The sequence below is a fragment of the Ochotona princeps genome, chromosome 4 (genome assembly GCF_030435755.1).
Source record: "Ochotona princeps isolate mOchPri1 chromosome 4, mOchPri1.hap1, whole genome shotgun sequence".
Lineage (NCBI taxonomy): Eukaryota > Metazoa > Chordata > Mammalia > Lagomorpha > Ochotonidae > Ochotona > Ochotona princeps.
This window is the reverse complement of record NC_080835.1, coordinates 62,156,415-62,176,102: the sequence shown is the minus strand read 5'-3', so window position 1 is coordinate 62,176,102 and position 19,688 is coordinate 62,156,415. Positions and strand designations below refer to the sequence as shown.

General features: G+C 36.0%; 1 protein-coding gene across 1 annotated transcript in view; it reads left to right on the top strand.

Annotated features, from left to right (window-relative positions):
* LOC131479996 (disks large homolog 1-like) overlaps positions 1–19,201 on the top strand; it is a 979,279-nt gene extending 960,078 nt beyond the window's left edge. Inside the window, exon 8 of the mRNA XM_058662300.1 lies at positions 19,121–19,201. Coding sequence (XP_058518283.1) covers positions 19,121–19,201 — 81 coding nt within the window. The remainder of the gene's footprint in view (positions 1–19,120) is intronic.
* The last annotated feature ends 487 nt before the right edge of the window (positions 19,202–19,688 follow it).

Below are 19,688 nucleotides of genomic sequence, written 5' to 3'. Positions count from 1 at the left end.
TTTAATAATTTTCTACCCTCTATCAAATACATTTTTGCAAAGCCAGGAATAGTTGATATGTATTCAAAACACTGCAACGAAAAGCCATTGATAGCCATTTAACAGTCTTAAGAATGAGAATTACTTGTATACAGAATCTCTTGGGTAGGTGGTGGGTTTGACTGTAACTCAGTGCTAGCTATCATTCTGCATATTATTCTGTGTTAAAAGCTTTGTCTACCTTGCAAAATATGGAGAACTTGAGACTAGAATCCTGTACTATTCAGTCGTTCATTTAGAATACTCACTCATACATTCAACACACAAGGTAAAATCACAGTGAATATGTGTTAAATAAAGGTTTCTATAACAAATTGACTATGTACCTCACAATAGATTCATTATAAAAGTGAAGTTTTTGAGTTACCTTAGAGAATAATCGTAATAAAATTTGACATATTTGATATGTATTGCTATGTGTGTAATAGTTCATCATATTTACCAAAGAAGAGTTTTTCTTTATGGGTAAAGTAGAAGATAAGATAATGTAGATTATATATAGATTGGTCATTTCTGATATTGTGAATTTTTACAACAATTAATAGCATTATTTTAAATTTATACCTATATGTAGCCACACACCTTATAGTTAGAGACAAAAGTGATTTAAGAAATCCAAGGGTGTGATCTGTATTGGGATATGTTCTTACAGTCAGGATGTGTACATATTATTGTCATTCTTTCAAACTAGATTCACTAAACGAACATGAGGTAGACTGAAAATACGGAGATTAATTGGTTGTCATCCCATCCCTCTATGAATTCATAATTAAGCTGTAATCAAATACTAAGAAAAATAAGCCCAAGTGGTGGGGGATGATGTGTGCATTTCATCTACCAATAAATAATCTAAGGCAGGCATTTGACATTTGGTTCAGCGGCTCAACAGCTATTTGGTAAATTTTCATTGAGGTGCGGGGGTTTGACTTCTAGCTTGGCTTGAAATTACAGCTTCCACTCAGTGGTGCACCCGGAGACAGCCAGCGACGGGTCAATTACTTTGTTCCATTCAACCCATATGGGAGACCTGGGTTGAATCCTTGACTCTGAGCTTTCGTCTAGCCCAGCCCTGTTTTTTGTTGTATCGCTTGGAAAATAAAGCAGCCGATCGAAGATCTCCTTCTTCCCCTTTTGTCTGTCTCTCTGTCTGATATGCATATAGATACATACGGAAATATCCCTGTCCCATCTGTTTCCCTGCCTTTCAAGTAAAAAAAAAATAAGTAAAGAAACATTTAAAACAAGATAAATAATGAGCCATTCACAGTGCCTCCTGCCTTTCCATTGCTCCAAGTGATGCCCAGTTCAGACACTATCTGCCAGGTATTGATTTTCAGACAATAAGCAGTTCAACCCTCTACACCTACGACTCAGATGTGATAAACTACAAGAGGATTTTTTTTTTTTTTCTTGAGAATGTGTCAGTTTCTCCTTTATCCATACTCTTACTCTTCAAATTTCTTGGGTACTTCTAAGAATATCCCTGACCTGTTTTTACTCAGAACAGCTGGATTCTCAGACTACATTTCATAAGAAATGCTGTAAAAAAAAGAAGCCTCTGTCCACATAGGGTACCCCATGTGGTAACAGAGAAAAGAATGATGTGCTGGGAAATGGGCAGAGTATGTGGGCTGAGTTATCTGTTTGGACTCACTATGAGCAATAGACCCAACTTGCCCAAACACCCAGATCTTTCATGCTAAGGCAATGCAACCAGCACAAAGATTTCTTTTCTGCTGTAGTATGATATCACTTGAAGGTTGTTTTGTAAAAAGCTAAATGGAAACTTGATGTAATAAATCATTATTTGCATCTCCACATCTGACACTATAAGAACCAATCTTTTTATTGCTAAAGCTTTGTACTATGCCAAATCCTTTTCTCACTGAAACAAAATCAGGCATTTAAAGTTTATCTGTAGCCTGTTAAGCTCTTTATATGTTCTGTGTTCTGCGCTAGAAAGATTGGGACTCATTTTTAAAATAGGTCACAAATGGTTTTTCTCAGCTCAAGTCCAATTAAAGTCAGACATGTTACTGAATTTTTGTGTTTGCAACCCCTCGTGATGATACAATCATTTCCTGTTCATTTTTTAAAAAAAGAGTCATAAGCATTTTTAATTATCTTTTTAAAATTTCTGTGTAACCAAACTGGCATACTTTTAAATACTAATAAATATCTTGTCCTAAAAGTGTGAAAAATCTGATTAATCATGATTTTATCACCATGAGCAAGGATGGCTGTATGTATTTGCTTGTTAACATATGATCACTTCTCACTTTTGGGACAAGCAGTGCCTTGGAGAAGCTTGAAAAGTATAATCTCTGCCTAGAAAATTATACTACAAAAACAAAGTTTCAAGTGACACAGTATAGTTGTGATGAAGCCAGGGCCATAAACTGGGAATATTAGGTTCATCACTAACTAGATTATTTCTTAGGCTGTTCTTCAGCTTATTCTGCACATCTGTCTAGTCTTCCATGAAAGCCTGATGATACTGAGCCTGTTTTATCAATTTCTTTAAAATGTTGGGATTACTGTTGATATACAATTGAATAAAGGTTAATTTTTTTTCCATATACATTGGTTTATTTCAAATTATCGTGACACATGATTCAAATTAAAGATTGATTCAACTTAAAGATTTTCAGAAGCAGTAGATATAGCCATGAAGCAAACATACAGAAAAGACATGGTAAAGGCCTAAAGCAGGGGCCATAATAACAAATTGACCTGAAGTAAAGTTTTAGTTTTTTTTCTTGCTACATGTGCAACATTGGTCAACTTAAATGATGATGATATCTGCCTTTAAATATTTCAGGGTGCTAAGATGAGATTAAAGCATGAAGTACAAGTATAGGCAAGCCTGGAAAAGTAGTAAGTAAAAGCTGTAACTGAGAAACTGTGGAATGAAGGGAGAAAGGAGAGGTGTATGGGGGGATCCCTCTGCTTACCAAAATGTATCATGGAAAATAATAATTATAATATTTTTAAAAAGAAAAGTCACCATATTAATTTTGCTACTTTTAATCATCTTTATAGAGCAATTTTATTAAATACAGAGTTGTGATCTTGTAGAATTGCAGCTCAGAGAAATTCAGAAAAAAATTCAGGGACTGTCTCAGAGGATAGTACAATGAAATATCTTCCGTTACAATGTTAATTTAAGCAAGTTTATTGTTTAACAAGCTTTTACATTCGTTTGTGGAGCAATGCTTTCACAAGGTAAAAACCTCGCCTTATGCCCCACTGTATTGCCAATACTAAAGAAGTGGATAGCATGTAAACATTTTTAATAATACTTAGTGAATTAATTACTTGGCTGTTGCAAGATTTAAATGAAATTATACATGCATATTAGTGTGCAACATTTAATGAATTACTGACCTTAAAAAATCATCTATTAATGAGTGATATAATAATATTAGATGGACACAATTCATTAATGTCTTTATTAACTAAATATGATGATAATGTTTCCAATAGAAAAGCCAGTATAGAACATCTATATAGAAGTTCCAAGAAATAGTCTGTATATTATAAATTTGAAGGTTTTATCCTTGGAATTCTGTCTTTAGAATATTCTAACAGTATTGTTAGCTATTTGTTCATCTGTTTGCTCGGGTTATGTAGTTAATATGATCAACTATATAAAACTAAAAAGCCCCCAAATAGTATGAATTACTTTCATTGATACGGATGAGTAGTGCCTAAATTAAACACATCCAACCAAAGGTGATACTAAACTGATAAATTATCTAATAAGAATAGTAGTACGAATAAAAAAGAAGATCAATCTGATTTAACCCCTGGAAGGAAAGATAGTTTAGTTAGAAATTCATTACTATATGTGGTCAAAGGACGCACAGGCAGTAAAAGCATAAAAATAGACAAATGGGATTATAGCCAGCTAAGAAGCTTCCACACAGCAAAGGATACATTCAGCAATGTGAAGAGGCAATAAAAAATAGGAAGCAATATTTGCAAACTATATATATATATATATATATATATATATATATATATATATATATAAAACTAAATATTAACATATTAATAAGGTTATTAGGGATCTTATAAAAATCCACATCAAAAAAACAAGCGATCTAAGTTGAACTGAGTTAAGGATAAGAACAGTTATTGTTTAAAGAATGAAATGAAAGCATCCATCGAATAAATGCTCATGATCATTAGCCATCAAGGAACACAAATAAAACCTTTAGGAGGTTTCACTGCAATCCAGCTGTCATCCAAAAATCAGAAAATAACAAGTGCTGGTGAACATTTTAAGAGGTTACCTTTGGTGAGAATGTAAGCAACCTTTATGGAATACAGTATGGAGCTTCCTCACAAATATGAAAACAGGTCTGCTATAGGGCCCAACCATCCTATTCCTGGAAATTTGCCCAAAGAAAATTAAATCAGCATATGAAGTATTATCTGCACCCCAAGTTTTGCTAGTGGCTGAATTCACAAAAGCTGAGATATGGAATCCATCCAGATGCTCATCCAGTGATGATTAGGTAAAGCAAATGTGATAAATACACACAGTGGTATAGCCATAAAAATGAAACCTTTTTTTTTGTAACAGTAGATACAATTTGAGGCTGTTATGTTTAGTAAAATTAGCCATTTCAGAAAAAGACAAATATAGAGAGTACAAAAGCTAGTGTAAATGAGGGAAATTGACATGAAATTTGCTTATATATAATCTCTGTCTATTTTCCTTAGGAATAGTGATATTTCTTCTTACACTTCTTGAATTCTTTAGTGGATGATTAAACTTGTGATTATAAATTAAATTGAAAATATGTCATTGCCAAAATTGAAAAAAAATAAGGAGGTAGTAGAAAATATCATTATGCTTTTAAAATTTTACATGTGAAATCTGCTCCATTTATATAATGGGTAAATGCATAAATGACCAAATAGAAATTTTTAAAAAGGTGAAATGAAAGACCAAGTATGAAGATGTGTTGGTGGAGTCAGAGCGCAGAAGAGTCAGAAAATGAGAATTCACAAAACCCCAAACCTGGTCAATGTGAAGCATTTCTGCTTTTTTTTTTTTTTAAGATTTATTTATTTATTTTAAGATTTATTTAGCTATATTGCAAAGTCAGATACATAAAGAGTAGGAGAGACAGACAGAAATATCTTCTGTCCGATGATTCACACCCCAAGTGACTGCAATGCTGGTGATGCGCCAATCCGAAGCCAGGAGCCAAGTGCTCTTCCAGGTCTCCCACGCAGGTGCAGGATCCAAGGGCTTTGGGCCATCCTCGACTGCTTTCTCAGGCCACAAGCAGGAAGCTGGATGGGAAGCAGGGCTGCTGGGATTAAAACTGGCTCCCATATGGGACCCTGGCGTGTTCAAGGCAAGGACTTTAGCTACTAGGCAACTGTGCCAGCCCTTAAGATGTATTTATTATTTGGAAGATAGTTTACAGAGATAGTGAGAGGGGGAAGAGCAGAGACAGAGACAGAGAGACAGAGAGACAGAGAGAGAGAGAGAGAGAGAGAGAGAGAGAGATTATATGAATCTTCTATCTCCTGGTTTCACTTTCTGATGCCTGCAGCTGCCTGAGTTGCCAATCTGAAGCCAGGAGCCTGGATCCAGGAGCCTCAGGTTTCCTCTGGGTGTCCCATGTGGCTAGCAGGAGGGACTAGAGTTGAGGCATAGCAGGAAAAATTGTCACATGTGACACTGGCATCTCATATGGGGCACTTGTTCAAGTGCTGGCAGCTTCATTTGCAACCCAGCTCCCTGTTAATGACCTGGGCAAAGCCGCTGGAGATGATCCAGATTTCTGGTCCTCTTCCTCTCTTGTGGGAGATCTGGACAAAGCTCTGGAGCCCTGGCTTCCATTGGGGAGCCAGTGCTGAGTTGACTGGAGACAGAAGGTTCCTCTCTCTTTTTGTCTCTGCCTTTCTGCAACTCTGAATTGCAAATGAATAAAAACAAAAGATTTTTTTTAATCTGAAGGAGATGAAAGAGTAATCTGGGAAAGACAGTTCTAAGTAGAAGTTAGAGCAATGCCTAAACATAAGGAGGAGAGCATATTTTGTGTTTAAAAGACAGAAGCAAAAGCTAGACACCAGTTTGTAATCTGGACCCTAAGTTTCTGACTTCACAAAATTGTGATGAATTTCAAGTTTATGTAAGGAAAACACTTAACATAATTCCTTGTACACACTAAATGTTCAATATGTGATTTAGTATTTCATGGAAATTTTATGATAAAGAAACATCACTAGAAGAAAACAAAAGACAATGTAGTATTTTTATGGTGGAAATTTCACCATGTGTTTGGCTACATTTGCCTGATTCTAATGCATTATTTCCTTGAATAACCTAATTGCCATCGATTCATCTTCCTGGTGAATAACTATTTATTCATGTTTTGAACTAAACTTGTTGAAAAAATTGTCCTTGAAGCTTCAGTGAAGGTGTTGAATTTCAGTTGCTGTATTCAAATGTCTGGAGATATGTGGCATCCAGCTGATCATCAGACTTTTCATGCAAAGCTACAGTGCTAGGATGAAGGCCCTCCTGCTTAGAACCCAGTGTTCCACACTCCCTTGGCCAGTAGTGTGCTCATTCTCATACACATAAGGTCTTACAGACAGCCTCATTGTGAGCCAAGTTCCCTTAATGGATGTGCTGGGAAGAGCTTAGTGTTGCAGAGTCAGGAATGTAATTTGAGCTCTGCCTCCAGAAAACAAATTGATCATTTTGACCAAGCTTCTGAATCTGAAAGAGCACTTCCCCATCAGGAAAGACTTTCCTACATGATGCAGTTGAGTTCCCACGTTCCTGGATATGCTGTTACAATGTAGATTTGCTGTTAAGTCCTTGAGTATATGTTCAAATGGTGACTATGCACTTACAAATATTCAATGAAAAGTGTGGTAGTATTCTAGCATGTGTTGTTGCATGTATGATTCTTAGTGATGTTTTAGAATTCTTTTGTTTCCTAAACCCACATTACCTCCATGAGCCAAGAAAATCCCCAAAAAACAAAACAACAACAACAAAAAACTCTCTTTTTTTTTTTTACATTTTATCAAAGAACAGGAACATAAAGCATTCCTAGACCTCCTAAAATAGGTTGCTTGCCAGAGTTTGCTGAGGTTAATAATTTAGAGTGTAGACTTAGAAAACTTTTTTCCTATGCAAGCAGCAGAAAGCAAAGTAGAAAATCAATTTTTCAAATCAAAATTAACTACCATGGTTAAGTCTGAATCTCCTCCAAAATCAAACTAAAATTAGAAAGAAAAACAGCATTAATTGAGTTTTCTTAAATATTTTGTTGACATACTTGCAAGGCAAACCAGAGAGAAACATTCGCCAATATTTTATTTTTAATAGTTACAATATTACTATATGTTAAATGGTGTCAAAAATGGACAGATATGAAATTTCATTAGTGAAAATGTTTTAGGTCGGAGATGAAAAGAACAGAAGTTAGGTTAGGAAAAAAAACTGGAAATGTAAACTTCTTTGATTGTTCTAGTTTCAGTTTATATCACTCTTTTATGTGAATTTTTTCATTCAGTTTTGATGACACTGTTTTATATTTGAAATTAATTTTTAGGAAAACCAATGTATTCAAGTTTTAGATGCTAAGTGGTCTTTAATAATTTTTTAGCAGCTTTATTGTGTAGAGTTGATATGCATCAAATTGCTTGTATTAAAGTATGCAATTTAATAGATTTTGACATTAGTCAACACCTGTAAAACTACCAGTGAAATGAAAATATTGAATGTGCCCATAATTCCCTACAGTTTCCAAATGCTATTTTGTGAATATTCATTTCTCTAATTTTTGCATCAGTGATTAGCCACCCTTTGTTAACCTAACACTGTCTCTATAGATTTGTTTTCATTTTCTGAAATTTAATGTAGCTTTAAAAATCAGCATGCATTTGATTTGTCTTTGCCCCACTTATTTCTCTCAGTCTGATTAGCGACAATTATCTGTAGTTTTGCTCATTCTTAATTATTATTATTGTTTAATTTTTATGATTGTAAAAGTAAAATAATATTTTAATCTTGATAAATATTTGGCCTCATTTTTGGGATACCATTTTTTACTTCCTTCTTCTTCTTTTTTAAAACATTAATTTCAATTTGGAAGGCAGGATTACTAAGAGAAGGAGGGATAAATAGAGAAGATCTTCCATCCATTGGTTCTTTCCCAAATTGACCTCAACAGCCAGAGCTGAGCTGATCTGAAGCTGGGAACCAGGAACTTCTCATTCTCCCATGTGGATGCAGGGGTTCAAGTGCTCAAGCCACCTCCGCATCTCTTTCCAATAGGAAGAGAGTGGAATAGAAAGTGAAGCAATCAGAATATGAATGGGTGTCAAAATTGAATGCCTATGTCGTAGGACACTACATAACCTGTTACATTACTGTACCAGCTTCTCCACTTTCTTCTTGTGTCATACTATCATCCTCTTGAATTTCAATGCAGAAAAAAATTTTATTATTAATTATTTAATTATCTGCTTTAGTAACAGTTTTATGATACTATTTTTATGAAGCACTGAATAAGAGTGTCCTATCTCAGTGCTACTGAATTTTGGCTCCTACTACAATAGACTTACATCCTTACATGATCTGGTTTATCATGAATAAAAGCTGTTTTAAAATTTTTCTTCAGTTTTCTCTAAAAATAAAATTAGAAATAAAAAACATAAGTAAATGGAGAAATGAACACAGAATGAGGAAAACAGGTCACTGATCCTCCATAGGGTCAGCATGCTCCCTAGGGCTGTGTACTCTTGCTTGCCAAACAATAGATGACTTATCATATGACAGGCATCTTCTCCCACTTGTACTTAGGAGTAAGGTTTCTGACACTTTAGCTTGTGTTTATTCAAACTATGGCAGTCTTGTTACTGAGGTTTAGATTGGGGACAAAAACCAGAAATATTTCAATAACTTATTCAAAGATTAAATTGGATAATTATTGACTCAAAAGCTTGATAAATGTTACAATTGACAGCATTTAACCTCATAAAACACAGTGTCCACAATGCAATACTCAAATATCTTTCTGCACCTTGATTCCAACACACTTGTGAGAACTACATGGACTTATAATGCATTGATTGTAGTACTTGTTCTCTTATTCGCATCTCTATATTTTCCGACTTTTCTCTCTAGCTTTACTTCTTTGCAAATTCATTATACTACTTTCATTACACAGAATCTGAACTTTATTATCCTTTGATTTTTGCAGTCACAGAATTCACAGTATCATAAAGAAACAATGTATTAATTATGTAATTATAAACATTCAGATTCTTTTTTTTTTAAAGATTTATTTTTATTACAAAGTCAGATATACAGAGAGGAGAGACAGAGAGGAAGATCTTCCGTCCGATGATTCACTCCCCAAGTGAGCCGCAACGGGCTGGTGCGCGCCAATCCAATGCCGGTCTCCCACGCGGGTGCAGGTTCCCAATGCATTTGGCCATCCTCCACTGCTTTCCCAGGCCACAAGCAGGGAGCTGGACGGGAAGTGGAGCTGCCGGGATTAGAACCGGCGCCCATATGGGATCCTGGGCTTTCAAGGCGAGGACTTTAGCCGCTAGGCCATGCTGCTGGGCCCAAACATTCAGATTCTTAAAGAATTGGCCTTTGAACTTTTTCTGTAACTTAGCAAGTGGTAAAGACTTTAAATGGCACTTATTTGCTGTTAACCTTCTTCCAAACTCTAGGCTTATAGAGCCAGAAACTTACTAAAGAGCTCTACTGAGATGTCTAAAAAAATCTCCAAGTTAACAAACGTGGAACCTAATTTCTTACTTTTAGCCAGTGATGGGTTCGGTCTTCTGGTTTCTCAAGCCAAAGCATCTAAAGATGGATATTATGTCACATCTGCTGCTTGGGATACCCATAAATTGTATTAGCATTCCAGCTCTGGTTTTAATGTCTCCGCTCCAATCTGCTAATGCATCCTGTGAAGGCTCAAGTGTTTGGGCTTCTGCCATCCATATGGGAGACCCAAATTGACATTTCAACGTCCTGACTACAGAAAGATCTACCCCGGCATTCAGGGAGTGAACCACAGATGGAAGATTCTTTCTCTGTCTCTGTCTCTTTCTCTCAAGGAAATGAGAATAATTAATTTTAATGTAAAAAGATAAAAATTTTTTTGAAGTACTATATTTCTTTTGCTCATAGATGGTATTCAGTGTAACAGTATAGTCTGTTCAATCTATCTTCAAACCCAGCCACTATTTCCTACTTTGTGTTTTATTCAAATTGTTATTCCCTTTTAATTAGATAATTACATTACTTAATTAATAGTTCTCACTTTTCTCAGTCTTGACCCTATGCATTTAAAAAATTACAAAAGTGTGGGCCTGGCGGCATGGCCTAGCGGCTAAGGTCCTTGCCTTGAGCGCCCTGGGATCCCATATGGGCGCCGGTTCTAATCCCGGCAGCTCCACTTCCCATCTGGCTCCCTGCTTGTGGCCTGGGAAGGCAGTCGAGGATGGCCCAATGCATTGGGACACTGCACCCACGTGTGGGAGACCTGGGGGAGGTTCCTGGCTCCTGGCATCGGATTGGCGCGCACCGGCCCGTTGCGGTTCACTTGGGGAGTGAATCATCGGACGGAGGATCTTCCTCTCTGTCTCTCCTCCTCTCTCTGTATATCTGACTTTGCAATAAAAATAAAAATCTTTAAAAAAAAGTAAAAAAAAATTACAAAAGTGTAGCAAGAGAGATCTTCTTAAAACATTGGCCATAACTTATTACTACTCTAAAATTGCTTCCCATCTCATGTATTTAAAAAGTCCCAGTATATTAACCCTGTAATAGTTTTTGAGACCCACCAAATCTGCTGCACACACATACACACACACATACATACACACACACAATACACGTCACCTACGTTTTTACTGCTTTATTTGATTCTTTGCTTTCCTGTGATGGCTTTTTGCTGTGTTCAAACAAGCCACCCACACTGCCATCCAAAACCCTTTATACTGTTTCCCCAGATATCTTTTGTCTTACTCTCATTTCCTCAAGATATTTACATACTTGTTACTACCTTTTCTGTCAGGTTTCCAAACAATTCCAAACAATTGGATCCTAACACCTTTTCACTCCATTTTGAGATTTTATTTTCCTGTTTAACATACATTTGCATTTGGTAGTGTTTTGTTGTTTATCTCTCTTATTTTTCCTTCCTTACACTAAAATGTAAGCTCCATGAGGTAGAGATTGTTGACTGTTGTGTTCATAGTTATATCTCTGTTGCTTAGAAACAGGCTGATGCATCATAGCACTCATATAACTAGCTATTTTGTAAATTAGTGGGAGAGAGGTTCTTTAATTATGTTTGTATTAAACACACATAATCCTGATTTTTTTACTGGAAGCATAATCTGAATATATATGAATGTTACCATATGGTTATGTCTCATCTTATGGTTGTGGAAATCTCCCACAGTACAGGCTAGACTCCTTAACAGCAAACTGAAGCAGAAAACTTCAAATAGTTCACAAACTGCCCACTTTAGAAACAAAAGTTAGCTATCTCTTTGAAAGAAATTTCTTTTTTTTTTACATTATTACACTAGTTTATTTCATAAACAGTTATAATTCCATCATTGCAGGTATGGACCATGCAGAGAGTCCAGCATCTTGTTTTCAAGATAAATTTAGCAATTTCATTGGGAGTCCATCTTTGATCTGAAAGTAAAGATGGCAGAATATCATCACCTCAAATGAAAAGCCACATGCAAAATCAACAACAGGAAGAAATATGAAAATTTACAGCATTGTAAAGTTAACTAACATGCTACTGAATTACCAATGTGTTAGAAAAATGCAAGTTCTTTTTTTTTTTTGCTTTTCCTTATTATTACTATTTCATTATTTATGACATAGTTTCATAGGCTCTGGGATTCCTCCAACCCTTCACCAAGCCCTCCCCCCATATTGAATTCCTCCATATTGTTACAGTATTACAGTTCATAACCAGTCATGCATGGAACAAACAGAGAGTCCAGCATCTTTTGTCCAGATAAATTCAATAGTTTCATTGGGAGGACCATCCTTGGTCTGAAAGTAGTGCTGGCAGAATATCATCCCCTCCAATGAAAAGCCACTACACAACTTCAACAACAAGAAGAAACATGGAACTTTACAACATCATGAGGTTAAGTAAATAGCATTGAGTGACCAATATGTTAGAAAATGCAAATTCTCTTAAAATTTATTTATTTTTATTGCAAAGTTAGATATACAGAGAGAAGGAGAGACAGAGAGGAAGATCCTCCGTCCGATGATTCACTCCCCAAGTGCCGCAATGGCAGGTGCTATGCCGATCCAGAGCCAGGAACCAGGAACTTCTTCCAGGTCTCCCACACGGGTGCAGGGTCCCAAGGCTCTGGGTTGTCCTCAACTGCTTTCCCAGGCCACAAGCAGGGAGCTGGATGGGAAGTGGAACTGTCGGGATTGGAACCGGCGACCATATAGGATCCAGGCTCATTCAAGGCAAGACCTTAGCCACTAGGCCACGCCGCCGGGCCCAGAAAAAGCAAATTCTTAACCACATCCTGTAACTAATTCATTGACATCTCTATTTTAGTATATACACAACCGGCTGCTATATACCTTAAAATGGCTATAGGGTACTATTCAGTTGTCTTGTGTCTGTTTTCATTTTTATATTTAGCAGCTTATAGTGTTGAAGCGTGAATTTTACGAAACTTGGCGAATTTTAGGGTAGCCCAAACAGGCTTACAACTATAACAAGGCATATGTTAACAATTAAGGCACAGAACAGTTTTAGGAGAGGTGTGCAGAGAAATCTTCAGTACCTTAGTGAAGAGTAACTGATTTTTTTGTCGTACTTAGTAAGGTATATGGTAGTCCAAGCTGACTTTTTCCTGTCTGTTCTAAGCTTTCTTTATTGGTCTCTGTCTGTCTATCTGATCTAATTTGGGGGGCTCTGGAGCGAGCCTGATGGTCATTGCAAGAGAGGGTGGGGGGCCAAAGTTGAAAATAAGTGAGGACCACAGAAAGCTCCTCTCCCGGGTCCCAAAGGAAATTTACTGTTCTGTCTCTGAGGACCACTCAGGGCTCCTGGCTATTGTTCTGATGACATTAGATCCTGTGAGGAAGGATCAGGGCTTCTTCCATCCCATGTGGGAGGTCTGATAGGGAATGGATGACCTCAGAGTTCTCGGCCCACAAGGGCACTCCAGTTCTCTGTGATCTCCTTGGCAGTTGGGATATAGTCCTTGATGCCTGTATTGATAGTCCTTGGTGAGGATCCGGGAGTCTCCAGGGTTAGGATACAAGCCTCCTGTGCTGCTCCACTCTGGGGTCTCCACCTGCTCTGTGCATATGACCTCTTTTTAAGAGGCTGTTTGGATAGCTCTTGGATCCCACTATATGTCTTTATAGTTTTTGCTAATGTCTAATGCAGATTTGAGTCTGCTCTCTATAAGTTACCTGTTACAATCTTGATAGGTTATACTTAATATCTTCATCACACACTGTAAGAAAGTGGAAGATTTATTGCAGAATAACAAAGGGTATTAAAAGCATATCAGTCTTTTCAGTTCTTTGATGCAGTTCATAAGGAGTCTGTCTCTCATTAATTATTGGCTCATTGGTTACATCACAATATCTTATTATGTGTAATACAGGCTGTTTGAAGGTGTAATAATGTTACAATTTACAGGTACTATTTTTCAGATTGACATCATTTCATCTTAAATTAAGGCAAACATGTGTTATCTAACCTTTTGGGATTGGCTCGTTTCCCTTAGCATAATGGTTTCCAATTGGGCCCATCTGGCCACAAAGAAATGTATTTCGTTTTGTTGTTGTTGTTGTTGTTGTTTTATAGCTGAGTAGTATTCCATGGAGTAGATGAACCGTAGCTTTCTTATCCAGCCTCTGTTGATGGGCATTTTGGCTGTTTCCAAGTTTTTGAAGTTAATGATTGTGCTGCTATGAACATAGGGGTGCATGTTGGTTTCTTTCGTAACAGGTGTTTTGGATACATTCCTAGGAGTGCTATTGCTGGATCACCTGGTATGCAGATTTTCAGTTGTTTGAGGGTTCTCCATACTGATTTCCACAGATGCTGTACCAACCTGCAGCTCCAGAAAATTCAAGTTCTAACTAAATCCTAAAACTATGTCATTAATATCTTGATTTTAGTTTATACATAACCATCTGCTGGAAGAAGAGATTTCTAAGAAAACCATTAACTATGAGGAAGGATCAATCCATACAAGTGAGAAAAACAGATCGAGGCAATAATGGATGAAATATAAGTTTATGAAACAAGAGGGCACTTTAAATCAAATCTTCATTTTATGATTACCCCAAGTACGCTAGCCTCAGCTTTTCAGCTGCTTTTGATTCATTTTCTCACCCTATAGAACGTCAGATATGTTTGACACAGTCTATATTTTCAGTTATTCTTTCATTCATTCCTTCACTAATAAATCATTTTGGGATGATTTATTATGGACCAGGCACTTTCTGAGTCATAGAGGATGCAGTGATGAAAAAAATAAGCATGACCCACATTGTCACAGTATTTTGCAAAGAAAATGCATTTATTAAATGGTTAATTTTAATATGAGAGTTGTGAGAAGAGTGCATTGATCAGAGTAAGGTATCTGAACCTTTTCTAGCCTGTCAGGAAAGAATGGTATACTGCTATTTTCTTTTATTCCTACCCCCACACTGTAATTAAGACTCTCATTATCTGCAACACCCCCATCATTCTTACTAATCGCAACTCTGACCATGTTTGTCATAATTATGCACATATTGGCAGTCTAATTATATTATGGCTATAGCCTTATATCCTAATGTTCTACTCTCCTCAGACACAAATCATGTTTTTTCAACCTTTTTGCTTTTGCTCATACTATTTCCTTTGCAAAAAATAAAATAATAAAAGTAAATGTCTGATCTGTTTCCTAAGGCCCAACTCAGATTTCTTCAGTAAACCTGTCTTTATCATTTCAGCTCATGTGCTAGTAAAATAAAGCTCACAGCCACATGCTGCTTTGTTTTTTGTCATGAACTATGGCATGCATTTATATTACTGTTGTACTGTGTTTTTAAGATAAGACACTGAGAACTGGACAGATTTCAGAATCTAGAAGCAAGTGACAGGCACACCGGTGTTCACAGTCCCTTCTTTAAAGGAAATTACAGTAAGTTATTTTATTTCTCTGGAATTCAGTTTCCTCAACCTGTTAAAGGAAGATGATGCAATCCTGACTTGAGGTTTTTTTGAGAGCATTAGAGATGAAAGTGTTTCCCAAAGTGTGGCATACTTAAGTTTGTATGTGGCAAACATTTTGAGACATTTACTTCTGCTCAATTTTAATGAATTTTATGAAAAGTACATCTAAAATATACATTATCAGCTATCTTTTCAGCTAAACTTTTAAAATTATTTGAGCTTTTAATTTTTTACGTTGTATTATTCTATTTGATTATATATGAGTAGTTGTTATTACTTAAAATGTCCTTGTTTCTGATAGTAATAAACTCTCTTTTAAATAAATATATTTAAATAAAAGTGAATTTTAACATGACCAAAGCAAACAATAGAGCTGTTCCATGTAAAGTAGTCACATAAGGCATATTGAGTATTTTGATGAGCAAGATACTTCATAAATCTTAATAGCAATGTACTTTGTTTCATATGAAGATGCTTAGTAAACCATCCGACACACGGGAAGCATAGTCCCTTTTTTTCCCTTTCTCTGTACTCAACCATTAAGTATATAGCACATTGATGCTATTACAATTAAAAAAAACTGTTTATCTTTAAGCAAGAGGAGAGATGCAGTTAATTATTAGGGATATTTTTGGTAACACAATCTGCAATTGACATTTGTATTGAAGATTTCAGCAGCCTCTGTTTCTATTTTATGTAGGTGGTAGGGTGGGAAATGGAGTGGTCTGTATGTTTTTGTTAGTCTCATTATTAAGAAAATGAGAGTTTATTGATTTATGAATTGTTTTTATTCATTAATTTTTGAAAAACATCATGTATGCCTATGGAAAGGGAGAAATTACAAAATGAGACTTGACAGCTATTTATCAAGAGGGGTCAGTGAGTTACTTTTAGAAATGATGCTTTTGGATGTATTTTATAACCAAATTATGGTGACTGTTACTATAAATATGAGGATAAAGTGAAAGTGAATGTGTAATTGTCAGTACTCAATATGCATCTATGTAGTGCTTGGTTTTCTACTCCCAGGAGTTTGAAGTTGTTTCATTCAATAATATGCTTATTTATTAATTATTCAGTAAATAACTATAAAATTATTTTAAAAATAATGATTGAGTGCCTACCAAGTCTAAAGAAATGTTTACATCTCTAAGGATGTAAATAAAGTGAGGCATGGCACTTTGCCTGAATGGCTTATAATCATCTATGGGGAAACATACAAGAATGCTTCAGAAAGGTCATGGAAAATAGAATTAAAAAACAAGTTAGTGGCATTTAGTGCAGAAGTTAAAACTCTGCGTGGAAAGTCTGAATCCCGTATGGGAACCTCTTGGTTTGGGTAATGGCTCCACTTTTAATGTAGGACCCTGCTAATGCACATCATAGGAATTACACTGATGACTCACATATTTGGAAATCTGTGACCAATCTGCGAAAGCTAAACTGAGTTCCAAGTTTTAGCCCGAGTCTTGGTTCAGTCAGCTGATCCTGAACTGTATGAACATTTGAGGAAAAATCAGCAGATGAAAGATCTCTCTCTGCTTCTCAATGTGAAAAAAAGTTAATTATTTTTCTAAAGATGATATTGTTCTGATGTATACAAATTTGGAAAACATGGTCTTTTTTTGAACAATGTGCATTTCTCTAAACTTTCCGAAGCTCTCTTGGAAAAATCCAATGTTGTCACAATCAAATTTAGTAAGAACTAAATCTGAGTTTTTCACAAAGCACAGCAGGGAACACAGAAGACTGGCTTTGTCTGGAGGTTACCAAGAAGAGTTTGAAAGCAAATTCTTGAACCATGTTGCAAGAACTTACCAAATGTAGAATGAAAGGGACCAGGAAGTGAACTGAAGAGGAAGACAACCGGCAGCAGAAACAGCTTATGTGAAGATACTTTTGCACAAATCAATCAGGAAAGCAGGGAATACTTTTTTAGAGACACAGAAGTATGGCAAAGCCACAATATCTTGAAAGGGGGATATTAGACTTGAGATCATTGTTCTACAGATTAGTTCTTGGATCGAAATGTCACCTATAAATAGACATTCGAGCTCAAGGGAAATATAGAAAGTGATTATGTACTTCAACACTCAAAGACAATTCATACAAATGAAATTATAATATAGAACTCACCTGCAAGCATTCTGGGAATAATTCTGTTGTTGAAATAGCTAGAATTCTCACCAACATAGCTGAATTATGATTCATAAAAAAGTTCCCATTGCTAAGAGTTTATGTCAGATGAATGATGTTTAAATGTTTACATTTATTTCATGCCTGGGAAGGCATGTAAATTTGACAGGAGTTAATTGCATCCTCTGTTACTGAGTTAGTCAGCTAACCATCTTTTGGCATGGTGTAGTTACTTAATAACAAATCCTCTGTGGTCAAGTGGTCTGGTGTATTTTCCATTTCTGTAACCTAATATCTGGAGTTGGGTAATATATGTGTGTGTGTGTGTGTGTGTGAAATTTATTCAGTCCAGAGTTTTAGAGGTTACAAATCTAACATTAGGCAGCCTCATTTGTTCAGTCTCTGGTGAGGGCTTCATGGCAGATGACATTCTGACACGAGTGACTCAGGAAGTCAGAAGAGACAGTCACTCTCTTTCAAAGCAACTCACTCAAGATAACTAAATCCAAGAAACTAGTATTCTTTCCAAAAGGCAGCACTCCCAATGAAACTACTACCTCCCACCTGAGGCAACCTTGGAAGAAGTCTCTGCCTCTAATATCTCTAGTGTGTGGACCAATGTTTCAAAGCATGAATACCTGGGGGAGCCTTTCAAGCCCTATCCATATTATAAAATTTTGTTCCCCACATTTTTGCTGCTGTTGTTTAGCCCCACTAATTAAATTTCAGTCTGTGTGTTCATGGGATATCTATTCTTTCTTAACTTCTGGCTTGGTGTTTTTCTACTTTGCTTCTTACTTATGCCAAAGTAATTCAACATTCCTTGTGTGTGGGGTGGAGGAGCAGGAGGGGAGGGGGAGAGAATAAACCTATATCCTCAGCTGTAGAAATATTTAACTGTATGCTGGTAAGAAAGTCATAGCATGTAGATTCAGAATTGCTATATAAATTCAGGCTCCATGTAAATTTTCCTTTTTATGAGAGCTCTATAAAATGAAGAAAAGTTCAGAGAAAACTGTCCGGTATTTGGAAAGCTTATTAAGGTATCCTTTTGGCTCAGAAAGACACAATTGGGAACTAAAAAATTTTGAATTTATGAAAAAAAATCTAAGTTTGTACACCCATTTTTTTTCTTTATTCATGCCTGTAAAATAAGGGAAAGATATAAGGAGAAGATAGATATTCTTAGCAGCATGGATGATTAAATACTAACAAATAATTTTTAAAGTTCTCTATTTCCTCCATGGTAAGGATATATTATGGGTGTAGATTATTTTTTGCAGATTAGAGAATAAAAATAAAAGCAATATTTTTCTCACATTGATAATGTGTGCCAGGGACTACTCAAAATAATTGACATGCATTATCTTATTTGTTTCTTATTATAAGCACAATAATATGACTTTCATGATCACACCCATTTTATAGAATTGGCATGATGTTCCCATTATAATAAACATGATTGTGGTAGTCTATTTTACAGTTAAGTTTAGATAATTAATTTTTATGTTATGGTGGCTTTTGTTTTTTTCTATGGTGGCTTTGGGATAATATTTTAATTAGGCAACTTCTTTCTCATGAATGATCACAATAATCTCATACATTATGCTGCCACAAAAGTTTATAAATTCATGTGCAAGTGAGTTAACTTCTCCAGCTTAGTTTTGAGGGATAAAGCTTGTTTTTGTTATTTCCAGATCACAGAATCAATGAGCAAATATTTCCAGGGTTATGTGAAAGTCAATAAAGGCCTTCAGATTGAGGGTATGGTGCTTTGATGCCAATCAAAGACTGGACCCTTGTTTTGTGGTCATCAAAAAAAGAAAAATGAAACTATAACCACACCCCCCGAAATCTTAAAAGAATCTGAAAACTTAGAAATTCTAATTTAAAAAAAATTCTAATTTAAAAAAGAACTTTATAACCAGGTAGCAACCAAAAAGAATGTTTCTATTATGAGTGGGAAATGGAGTGGGGAGGAAGTACATTTAAACTCTTTTGAGGGAGAGTAACAGCCTCCAGGTAAATAGAAAAGATTATCATGAAACTGCTCCAGGAGGGCCTGGTGGCCTAGTGGCTAAAGTCCTCGCCTTGAACGTGCCAGAATCCCATATGGTTACCGGTTCTAATCCCGGCAGTTCCACTTCCTCTCTGTCTCTCCTCCTCTCTGTATATCTGACTTTGTAATAAAAATAAAATAAATCTAAAGAAACTGCTGCAGGAGTAATGCAATTTCTGGACAACTAGCAGAGAAATGTACAGAAA